The 11,687-nt window shown below is 48.9% G+C and overlaps 1 protein-coding gene across 1 annotated transcript; it reads right to left on the bottom strand.

The window, feature by feature from the left end:
• Window positions 1–8,569: 8,569 nt before the first annotated feature.
• On the bottom strand, window positions 8,570–11,366 carry RGS2 (regulator of G protein signaling 2). Its single transcript, XM_040985391.1, has 5 exons — window positions 11,227–11,366; window positions 10,433–10,534; window positions 10,267–10,328; window positions 9,674–9,840; window positions 8,570–9,404 (listed from the first exon to the last, which is right to left on the bottom strand). The coding sequence occupies exons 1-5, from the start codon at window positions 11,334–11,336 to the stop codon at window positions 9,210–9,212; spliced, it is 636 nt and encodes a 211-aa protein (XP_040841325.1). The 5' UTR covers window positions 11,337–11,366; the 3' UTR covers window positions 8,570–9,209.
• Window positions 11,367–11,687: the final 321 nt, after the last annotated feature.

Here is an 11,687-nt window from a genome sequence, read left to right as displayed (position 1 = left end):
GCGTCTTCCTTCCCAGCTGGCGTACCTGACGCTGCAGGCTGTTTCCCAACTCTGGCTTAGTCATTTCCTTCCAAGCCCAGGGTGATGCTCATTTCGCTTCTTGAACTGTGTGGAGTCATTCACAGGTTAATTCACAGGAATTAATTTTTTGTTTAATATGCTTACTTGCTTTCAAGAAGAGTTTGCTGTTGGGGGCTGGGCTCCAGAGTTCTGTCTCTTTCTATTTCTGGATTCTAGTGAACAGGGATGCTAGCTTCAGTCAGCGCAGGACCACTCGAGCTTATCCGAGTCTATGTTCTCTCTAGGAGGGTACTCTGCAGACCCTTCCAGGATGCATCCCCTTGAGACCACAGGTGGGGCTGGAGAAGTGGAGGTGATGGTAGCAATGTTGGGATTGGCCTGGAATCCCGAGCCTTCGTGAGTAGGTCAGCGAGGTGGCAGCAAGCACGATGTCCTTATCGGCTGATAGAGGAAACAGGAAAGGATGCAGGACTGGGGTTTGCAGTAATTTACAAATAAGAAGAAATTGGGGGTAAAAGCCCAATAAATGATTAATAATATGTTTTAATGATCCAAGAATATTTTTCTTTTTGGAAACATTTATTTTGAAACTCAGAGTTACAGAGAGAGGAGAGACACAGAAAGAGAGAGATCCTCCCTCTGCTCGTTCACCCTCCAGATAGTGGCACAGCCAGCACTGGGCTAGGCTGAAGCCAGCAGCCATGAGTTTCAACCAGGTCTCCCACAAGGGTACAGGGCCCAAACACTTGGGCTGTTGTTGACTAACCTTTCCAGGCTGTTAGCAGAGAGCTGGATTGGAAGTGGAGCAGCTGGGACAGAAGCCAGAGGGAAGCTAATGTTACAGGCGGTAGCTGAACCCCCTGTGCTACAGTGCTGCCCCCTCAAGAATATTGTCATAATTTAAAGGGCAGTATGCACACATATGCTCTTTGGTAAATCCTAATGTATGCCTCCAAGGGGTAGACTTACTGTTTGTTCATTTGTAGCTGCATTTGTCCATTTGGGGTTCAACCTGTGCATTATACTGTGTTGAACACTGGGAATGAGAAGGAAAACAGAGCTGGTAAGTGCTCTGGGGATCACACAGCCTAGATATGGCAGATAGAGCCGGGACGCAGTGTGGCAGGGACAGGCCTTTGCTTGCACCTCATTTCTTGCCTTCCGTGAGGGGAAGACTCCCACGTACTGGTGGAGCGCTAGACTTGCCTGTGAGTTTCCTGCACAGAGCGAATTTCCACTGGAGCACTCTGCAGGTGGGCCATCCTGAGCAATGGCAAGCCCTTACACAGCAGCGTGTCCAGCTGGAGGACTAACAGCTTCTCCACCAGGGCCACCGGCCGGCGATGCCTTTTGGAATTTGAGGAAGAAGTGGAGTCTTGGGTCCTCCCAGCAGGCTCACATGGTGATGGACAGCCAGCCATCTGACCTTTTCCAGTTACCACTGGGCTCTGGGTGAGCTTTCCTGTCTCAAGGCAGCCTGCTGAACTGGGGAGAGGGCATGGAAGATCCAGGGGTCTAATATATATGACACAAAATAATAATAGAAGATTATTCTCTTTATGGATTTAAAACATTTTGGCCTTAAGAGAAAGTTGTGGCATAGCTAACATGACTTTTATGTTTACCCCATTCAAATAGGACTTGTTGTTACTAGGTAGAATCAGGTTGGTGGTTTTGTTAGCACAAGTTCATGGAGCATCCACCAGAATGTTCTGTCCTAGACCATCAAATCTGTCGCTACATTCCGTTTCTTTTCCTCATGAGCATCTGTCATGATCTAGAACCAGCTCCTTGGCTTATTTACCTATTTGTTTATTACCTTTTGATCCCAGCAGAGTCTTCAGTTCCATGTAGAGGCAGGAAATCTTTCCTTTATTTTGCCTGGTGTTTCTAGGGTCTCGTATGAGTAGGCACTTGGCAAGCTGGAATCAGAGACTGAAGAACTGTTGTGCCTCAAGAAGTTGGGTTGGGTCTTGAAAAGTGTATGGAATATGGGAAGATAAAGGGGATGGGGGACAATCAAGGCACATCATCATGTGAGAAACGTTGATGTTTTGTTTATGGGAATTGGGGGAAAAGCAGATGGGTTGAAGCAATGATTTTATGTTAGTTTTTTTTTTTAACAGTTGAAATCGCCAGGATAGGGAGTGATTAGAAGGAACAGCTAAAGTCAGACAGAATTAGAGAGCTGGAAATGCTGTCAGAGAGCCAATCAACTCCTATGGAGGTGAAGTAGCTAAGGGCCTGAGAGGTGATAGTCCCTGAGTCAATCCGAGGGGTAATCCTGTCATGGCCAGGGTCTCATTCTGTCAGTATCCTAACTAGTGCTCTTTCTGTGCCACTTTGGGACCAGGAAGGCACTGGAACTGTTTGAATGGGAGACCACCCAGTAAAACCAAAGGACAATGTAAGGAAGATGAAAACTCAGATCCTAAGAAAGCACGTGAAAGACTGAAGTAATATATTGACGTGACATGAACAAAGCCCGACCGAGGGTAGTGAAGGGTGACATAGCAGAGTGCAGACCTCACTGGAGGTCAGGCGGAACCAACCAGGCTGTGCTGCTACAACGGGGGACCGTTCTGGGAGAACACAGTGAACTCCTGCTCCGAGAGTACTCTTGTTCAGCCTGAGCTGGAATATTTACCTGTCTTGTTTGCAGTCACATTTTAAAATGCATTCTGAGCAAAGTTCTTTTTAAAGATTTCTTTGATTTATTTCAAAAGCAGAGAGAGAAGAAAGAGAAAGAGCAATCCATCTTCCATTTGTTGGTTTTCTCCAGAGGTTGCAATGGCCAGGACGAGGCCGCACTGAAGTCAGGAGCCCAGAATTTCATCATGTGGGTGTCCCACATGGCTGCAGGGCCCCAAGGAGCTGGACCATTCTCAGGCACTTTGGCACGGCCTGAGGAGAGAAGCAGTACAGTCAGTCTGCATTAGGTTCTTATTTTTAAACCACATCACCATAACTGAGAACTCATGAAATCCAAGATGTAGGTTCAAGAACTGGCATGCTAAAAACTGGCTGGCATTCCAGGCTTGGTATTTGGCTGTTACAACACACTTGCTATTTGTATTTGGGTAGCTATTTCTTCCACTATGATTATAGCTCTTGATTCTCACAGTAACTTGAGATGAAGAGATGGGCTGGAAGAGGACGCCACGATTGTTTGGTGTGACATGTCTACAGGCGAAGCTGTAACAACAGGGGCTGGAGGAGAGGTAGAGGCAGCCACGTGATGCTTCCTGCTTGCTTCCCTGTGCTTTCTAGCTCTGCTTGAACTGATGAAGACATAAGCCATGCAGTCAGGATGAAAATCATACATGATCTGGGTTTTGTATTGTTAAGACCCATTTTGGATATCACCCTAAGTACTTACTGAGTCGTGAGCCATCTTTTCAGTGACTTTAGAAATCTACACAATTACAGAGACCTTTCTGACGCTGTGTGAATGGCATCGTTGGTTGGTCACAAAGTTTCAGGTCCTCCTGATGAACAGAACTAGCTATCCAGCTTTTCCCTGGACATGACCCTTGTCCCTGACTGAGGAATGGTACTGCACGCTGGGAAGCCCACACCCTGTGGGAAGGGCCATTCAATAACCATGACTTCATGAGTTCAGTGCAGAACTTTTCAACTGTTCTGTTGATCCAGTCAAACTAAAGAGAAATTGGATTCACACCGTTGGAGGAGCAGTGTTGTTTCCTCTTGGAAGCACTGCTTTCCTTGCTGGTGGCAACCATCCCCTACATGATGGGGGCCAGTCTGTTTACAAAGCTGCACACAGAGGAAAACCAAACCAGAGGAGACATTGAGACATGGAGGAAGCTCCACTTACACAACGTTGGTTTTGACATTCTTTCTCAAATTTCCTTATTTTTCAAGCTGGCTGGATTGAAGTTTTCTAGTGCTTGCAGACAAAAATTATCCTAATGACAGAAATAAGCATGGAAAATATTGAGGGGGCAATTGACTGAAACAAAAAGGATCTCTTCCACACTCGGGGTTCCTGCACGAATGTGGCCCAAGGACCTTGTCAATAGTGAGTGATTCCTTTTGTATAAATGTGGCCCGAGGTCTTCAATACCTAGCTGTGTATCTAGATGAATACTGATGGATGCATAAAAGCAACACAGCTTTCAACTCTAGTTCTAATATAAGCCTGGGAAGCCCTTTTCCAAAAAGTTGCTGTTCAGCATTTTTGAGTTTTGCTGTTGGTGATATTAGTTTTAATTCTAGTAAGGAGCCGACAAATCCATTCTATTCTAGATTTCCACAGTGGCTGAGAATTAGAGAGGTCTTCCACGCAACAATATTTACTGGTTTCCATCAAGCCTAAAAAATCAGTAGCTCATGAAATTCATGTTAGTAACCAGCATTTGAATGAATATCATTACTGGTAAGCGTCATTGGCTAACACCTTTTAAAAGAATTTTACCTGTATCAGTTAACTAGGTATTTTTTTTTTAAAGAACAAAAAAAAAAAACCCACAGGAAAGTCTGTTTGGACTCCAATTTTAGATAAGAAAGTGAAAGTCCAAAGTCGAAAAGTTCCATGACATGCCCACAGCTGGCCACACCGCTGGCAGATGATGGTGGGATTCGACTTCAGGCGATTGGCTTGACTGCCTATTTGCAGGAAACAGAAGACAATCTGGGGAGTGAGCCAGAGGACAGAAGATCCTGCAAGCGTGAAATACATACAGATTTTTGAAGGCCTAAGGAAAAACAAATTAAATATCTCTTTGGCTACTTATTATCTTGATTGTGTATTAAAATAGTAATGTTCTAAATATATTGGATGAATTCAACATATTAAAATTCATTTCAACTTTTTTTTAAAGTTGTGTTAGTTTAACTACATGATTCAAACATTACATATGTAGCTTAAATTTTATATAATATAGCATTATTATATTTTTCTTGGACAGCACTGCTTTACTGACTTTACTCACCAAACTTGAATTCTTTTTAATTTCTCTGGAAAACAAATTGTCAAAGTTCAGAGATACCTTACTGAACAGTCTTGTTTCAAAGTGGAGCATCTTGCTAGCACTTATGAGGTGTTATAGCATTTGGCAAATTCTGGAAGCTAAAGACAGAGTTACAAGAAATAAGCAGTAGAAGGTTAAGTCCTGGTATCCAGGCTACAGTGCTCCAAGGCCGCATCTGGGAGAGCCCAGCTGTGTGAGCCTGTGCCAGCTTGTGCCAGGTGCAGGATTCGTACCGCCATCCTCTCTGCAGGCAGCATGCACGTACCCACTGCCGGATGAGCTGACACTGTACCAGGTTCTTCTCAGTCTGTGCCAAGCTCATGAATAATACACAGCTTCTTGAGTTCCAAATGCTCTCCTTGTGCCTGACCTATGGCTGCACTCTGAAGCTAAGGCCAAGAGGGTCGTTTAGCAATAGCCCAACCGGATTGGAATTTGCAAATACATTTTCTAAAACAAATTTAGGTCTCTTGGCATCCCAAAGTAGACAGCAGGAAATCATTTCTTGTCCCTCTCCCTTTGGCCTATTTCTCTTTTTCCTTATTTTGGTTTTGGTGTGACGTCTGTAGGAGCCCAAGATATACACCAGCTAAATAAACACTCAGCCTGGCTCCTAAGGGAAGTTTCCATATAGGTCAGTGCACTTTTTGAACCATGTAAATATAAGGTAAAATGGCAATTCCAGAATTAGGACCTTACCCAAGATCCACAGAGCTGTTATACCCTAAATTTGTAAGGCAAAAGTGTAGAGCCAAACCAAAAAAATTGGGTAGACTCCTGAAAGCTTTTTTTTCCTCTGGCTAAGGAGTTTAACATACTTAATGAAATTATTTATATCATGGTATGCATTTTTACTTCTGAGTTTGTGAATCAGTCATTCAACCAGTCAATGAATCAATTAGAACTTTGCAACTACTGGGATATTCCTAAAGTGACTAAAAATGGAGTAAGTCAGAATAATCCAATTAGTGGCCAGTTAGTTGAGATAAGATTTACATATCCTTGGGAATAATTCATGGAGGTGACACTTGTTCACAGTCTGAAAAATGAGTGAAAAAAAATACATATATGTATATATATCTATGAGTATATATATAAACAAAAATTATTTGGAAGGGAGAGCGCGAGAGATTGAATGAGCATGGGTGCATGCAGCCCCCTGAGGCTGAGCCGAAGTGATAATGGGCACCTGGAACTCTCTCCGGGTCTTCCACGTGGGTCTCAGGGGCTCACATACTGGTGCTTTCCTGGGCACTTACTAGGGAACTGGATCAGATGCAGAGCAGCTGGGACTAACACCAGGGCGTAGAGATAGGAGACTGGCCTCCCAAGTGTCAGCCTAATCTGTTGAGACCTTGAGATCTTATTAAGAAAGGAGGAAAACTGGATCCGATGATAGGAGATAGTTTATCACAGGAACCCTAAATAGATGGGCAGTAAACAAGCAAGTTATTTGAATTTCCAGCTTTACTAGGGGTGGAAGGTCCTGAGGGGCCTGGGTGTCCTGGCCCAGGTCACCGCACCCACCTACATGGTGGTTTCTGGGACCATGAGCCCCAGGGTTGGGAGATCTGGAGGGGCTGGGTCTCCTGGGCCAGGTCACTGGGCCTACCTGTGTGGTGGGTGCTGGGTCCATGAGCCCCACGGTGGGGGGTCAGGCAGGTGCTGGGTTGCTTGGCCCAGGGTCTTGAGCCCACCTGCGTGGTGGGTACCAGGTCTGTGAGCCCCTGGGGTGGTGGATCTGGATGGGCTTGGGTCACCTAGCTCAGGTCCGTGAGCCCACCCGGGAGAACTGGTCTTCCTCAGTGTAAAGCATGGCCTGCTGGATGGCAGATCATTGTGCTCACAGAGGACACAGTAAATAGCTCACTGGAACATGCAGAGACAACTACCCCAGCCAAACAATGACAGCAAATAGCTGGGCAAATGGGGTCGATAAAGTCGACTGCTTCAGCCAGTGGACATTGCAAGGATTCCTCATCCATAGATTGGTAAGATCGACAGCATTTCAGAACTATCACACCACCTGGGCAGAACCACCTCTCAGACCACGCACCACGCTGTGACCCTGGCTTGATATCGGGTGGCCTTTCCCATATTTGGGTACTGGGAAGGTTAAGAGGCTGGGTATGGCGTCTCCCCTTATCTCTCCGCTCCCCCAAGAAATTGGAAACGATCACATGCACTTCTCCAAAACCCTAGATTCTTCCCATCCTGGTCAACTACGTAAACATCACCTAAGAAAGATTTTTTTTCAGCTTTAGGCAAGAGTTTTCCATAATTTGAGAGATACCAAGATGTTCAAATACTTTTCTGAGCCTAAGTGTCCAACATGAGAAGTGATGTTCAAATAGTTTCTGGGGAACTGGTGAGAAGTGGGACACAAGTGAGATCCAGATGAGAATGACAATGACACCGGAAAAGGAATGTGTGAAGGGTTGGCTGCCTAGGGCATAACTGGAGCTCTGTTAAACCCATCAAGCTGTTGCTGGCGGTTGGGGCTGTACCAGCTTTTCTCTCCCTTCTACTCTTTTACACCTTACTAATCCAGAAAAGCCTTTGCCTTCACAAATATTTGCCCCCTAAACGGTTTGGTGGAATAGGTTTCTAAGAGACAAGCTGGAACCCTGGGGAGCGCCACCCGAACAAGGTCTGTGCCGTTTAGCAGTCCTGGGAGTCTAAATTCTGGTTTTCTGTGCTATGTGCCATTCTAGCTGCCAGTGACACAGGAATGAGCACAGTGGCCTGTATGCATTACGTGCCCTTTGGTGCCAGGTGAGAATCAGTGCAGTCACAGTGGCAACAGGACTGAAACTCCCAGAGGCCGAGTTTCCTTTTGGCAGGTCAGAACTGAACGCAGTCTCTAGCGCTTTAGGTTTGAAATCCCTGGACACAGGAAGGGGACAGATGAGCCAGGAAAGACCCCGGAAGCTTCCCAAGGCCCAGAAGCCCCAGTAGCCATTCCATGTCCCAGGTAAGGGCCCCTCTTCTTTTAATTGAGAAAGCCAGGAAGGCAGCCTGTTTCAATCAGCCTGATATCCAGACCTCCCCCATTCCCTTAGGAAAACTGGCACAATTTTAGGCTAGATCTAAGAAACAACGGGCCTCTTCTGCCTTCCTTATCTTAGGTGACACCTTCAGATCCTGTGCTAGGCAGGTGAGTAGGGAAAATGCAGTTTGTGGCGATCGACCATGGGAGGGAGCCATTTCCAGACACAGCTTCTGGAAGCCAATGCCTGTACCCATTGCGAGTGTGGCAGTCAGAAAAAGCTAGTAGGGACAGGTGCCCATGCCCCTCTCTTGGCTCCTTTCTTCCCGGGCCAAGTGCAATGATGCTAGCATTGGTGTTTGGCTCCACACCTTTCCCCTCGTCCCTAGCTCCTTCCTTATCCTAAGCCAGGCTGGTTCTGCCTTTCCTGCCGTGTGTTCCCAGCACACAGGCGCAGTAGCACTCGCCTCTGCTTTATGACCAAGTCATGTCCCTTAGGTTCACATTTCCCATGACCAAAATCAAATCAACGCACACCTGGAACGCAAATATTTAATGACATTACTTAGCAAAATAAATTTATTAAAATATGCAAAGACCACTTCAGAGTTTAGCTGCCTGCGAGACAGTTTTTGGCACTCGTAATGGACACTGGTTCTCCACACATGGGCACTCACTCAGTTTCACACACCAGGTCAACAGGTCAAACACTCCACTGCAGGTGCAGCAGTGCGTGAGTACAGATGATCTGAAGTACAAGAAGGTCAACACTCTTGCACACAGTAAACATGTTCATGTTAGGACTCAAAACCTAAAGCTAAAGCCACTATGTGGTAACATGGACCGATTCAGGGAAGATGTTCAGCCAGCTAGCTAAGGCCACATAATCCCAGACCTATTGATTTTAAATGCATTGGGATCCACAGTATCACAGCATTATCTGTCTCACGTCCGTGCCTTCTGGTGAGGCACGCCGCGGACCACGGGTCCCTCCCTGCGTCTGTACAGTGCTGGAAGCTGAGCTCAGACAAGCTTCTTCCAGACAGTCGCAGGCCTCCCGCCTCTCCACCCAGTGTGGAATCAATAGTTCTGAGCGATGTTTCCTAGACACCCAGGCTGAATTCAAGGCCAGTCCCTGGCAGCTCACGGCCTTCCCCCTAAGGAAACAAAGAAACGTCCTCCACTCCAGTGCGTCCCGAGCAGTCTCATGTGGCTCGTGGCTCCACGGTGATCTGAGGCTTTTTACACAAGTCCTGGTAGAACTCGGACTCCAAGAATCGGGGGTAAGAGTTATTCTCCATCAGGCTGTACACCCTCTTCTGGGCCGTCGTAAAGCAGCCAGTGGTAGCTTCTTGTATATTCTGGGCAATAAGACTCTTGGTTTGAAAGTCTATGTTGATCTGAAATAAAGCAAGTGTGCTCTGATTATGCAGTACTCAGGGTTAGATAAAGCGCTTTCCTACTCCAGCTGCAAACCCGACCCAGGGGAGGACAGCCCCTCCCCACACTCCCACCAGCTGGCTGGAATGAGTTTCCTCGCTCTGTTTGGCACCAGGGCGACCTCACTGGGCTGGCACCAGGGCGTCCACACTGGGCTGGCACCAGGGCATCCACACTGGGCTGGCACCAGGGCATCCACACTGGGCTGGCATGAGGAACCCCAGCTTACCTCTTTCGGGGCCTCCTTCTCTATGAAGTCCATGTAGATCTTCCTTGCCTTGGACGACAGCTTCTGGGGCGATTTTGTTTTTTTGAAGTCTTCACAAGCCAGCCAGAATTCTATATTTTCTTCACAGAATTCAGATTTTAAGAAAGCTCTGAATGCAGCCAGCCCATCTGTGGGGACAGAGAGAAAAAGATGCAGGTGAGGAAGTGAGTGACCCAGTTTGCTGCTCTTCCACAGGCCCCCCTCAATCCCAGAATCCTCCGAATTCAGCTCCTGAGAGGCGGGGGGCTGGACATGGTGCCCTGCTAACGCCGCCGTGGACAGGGACTGTTACGTCTGCATCTCTGTACGATTGAGCCATAAATTCTCTGGGAACCAAATGTCTCGCGCAATCACATGCAATGGAAAAGCTGATTCACGCGGCCAGCGGCCCTGAGGATGGCTGTAGTTAAGGTTCATCCATCTTCCCTGTCTGAACTGAACACCTCGGGAAGGGGGGACAGTAAGAGGCCCCCGGTGTTCCTCGGGGGACCTGTCCCTTGCACAACCTCTCCAGACCCCTGTGGCTCCACAGAACAAATTCAAGGTGAACTCACATTTGCTGGCCAGCAGCTCGTCGAAGGCTTCTGACCACAGCAGGGCTTCCTCCGGGGAAGGCCTGCAAGACAAGTTCTGCAATTAGCTGGGACCCTGGCAGGCAGTTCCCCTCCCGAGCTCAGCAGAGAGCTGCCCACAGCTGCAGGCTCAGGATTCCTCACTTACTTGATGAAAGCTTGCTGTTTGCTTTTCTTGCCAGTTTTGGATTTCCCAGGAGTGGAAGAATTTTGCAAGAAGTAGCTCAATCGTGTCTTCCAATCTTTTAACCTTCAAAAAATGAAGAAAAAAAGAAAGACATTCACTAGGTGCTTTAATGCTGTATTGCAGGTGAATATGCTTTTACCAAATAATGTCCTTGGGCTAAGGTGTTCCGTCCTCCCCGCACTTATATCCTGCACCGAAAGGTAACCCCTCAAATCACTAGGATGCCTGCATGCATCTAGCGAGCTCTTCGGGCTCACTTAGGGCGGCAGCTTAACTACAATTCGGAGACATTTTGCACTGGATGGAGCAGAGCACAGCGTTACCGCTTTGTGGACCATCCTGGCTCCTCCGATTTCCACGGTGAGTGCTGGGCACACCACAGGCCGTGCACGGGGAGAGGGTGTGTGCGTCTGGGGGGGGGGGCCGGGGGCCGCATCCGCGTTCCCACACCCCCTCGCCAACCCAAAGCGCAGCTCTAAGCAGATGCCGCCCAACAATGACCCACGCCACAGTCGTGACTGCGTGAGACGCGCTGGGAGGGGTGGGGGCTGCCGCTGAAAGGAGACACTCCGGCGGCGGCGGCAGCCCCTCCCCCGATGCAGCAGGGCAGCTGCAGACAAAGGCCGCCCGCTCATTTGCAGCACCTGCGCGGCCTGCAGAGCGCGCCCGGGTTCTCGAGCCAAGGCCACCGCGCGAGCTGTTCCCGCAGCCTGCAGCCGGCCGGAGCCCGCGGGGAGGGCGGGTCTCATACTCACAAGGTCCGTTTCATCTTCTCCCGCTTCTCCTCGCTCTTAGGGACGTTGCCGGCGCTCTTGTCCATAGCTCCGCAGTCGTGCTGAACAGCCAGGAACATGGTACTTTGCATCCCTAGCTCTTCGCACACCACCGCAACTTGCTGGCCGCCGGCCGCGCCGCGCTCTTTATAGGCGGCCCGGCCCGGGGGCGGGGTCTCGTGGTGCCCGTGCCGCCCTCTGAGCGCCGGGATTGGGCCGAGGTGGCCGGCAGGGGCGGGCAGGGGCGGGCAGGGGTGGGCAGAGCCGGCCTGCCGCAGAGGGAGAGAGGGTGCTGCTGACGTCTGCGCCCCGGCCTTGGTGCGCACTCGCTGGGCTGCCCCGGGCCTCCCGCAGCCCGGCTGGCCCCGCGCCGGCCGTCCTGCAAGCCCCGTGCAGCCCCGTGCAGCCCCGTGCAGCCCCGTGCAGCCCCTGTCCGCCTCCCT

The sequence above is a fragment of the Ochotona curzoniae genome, unplaced genomic scaffold (assembly GCF_017591425.1).
Source record: "Ochotona curzoniae isolate NIBS_2020 unplaced genomic scaffold, NIBS_Ocur_1.0 contig_430, whole genome shotgun sequence".
Lineage (NCBI taxonomy): Eukaryota > Metazoa > Chordata > Mammalia > Lagomorpha > Ochotonidae > Ochotona > Ochotona curzoniae.
The sequence above is the reverse complement of the archived record's forward strand: the minus strand, read 5'-3'. Positions and strand labels throughout refer to the sequence as shown.

Excerpts from the sequence above, each read along its gene's own strand:
- RGS2 (XM_040985391.1), bottom strand. The coding sequence starts at position 11,336 with ATGCAAAGTACCATGTTCCTGGCTGTTCAGCACGACTGCGGAGCTATG. Across the intron at positions 10,535-11,226 it reads GAGAAGATGAAACGGACCTT|GTTAAAAGATTGGAAGACAC; the intron begins GTGAGTATGAGA and ends CATTTTTTGAAG. Across the intron at positions 9,405-9,673 it reads AGAAGGAGGCCCCGAAAGAG|ATCAACATAGACTTTCAAAC; the intron begins GTAAGCTGGGGT and ends GCTTTATTTCAG.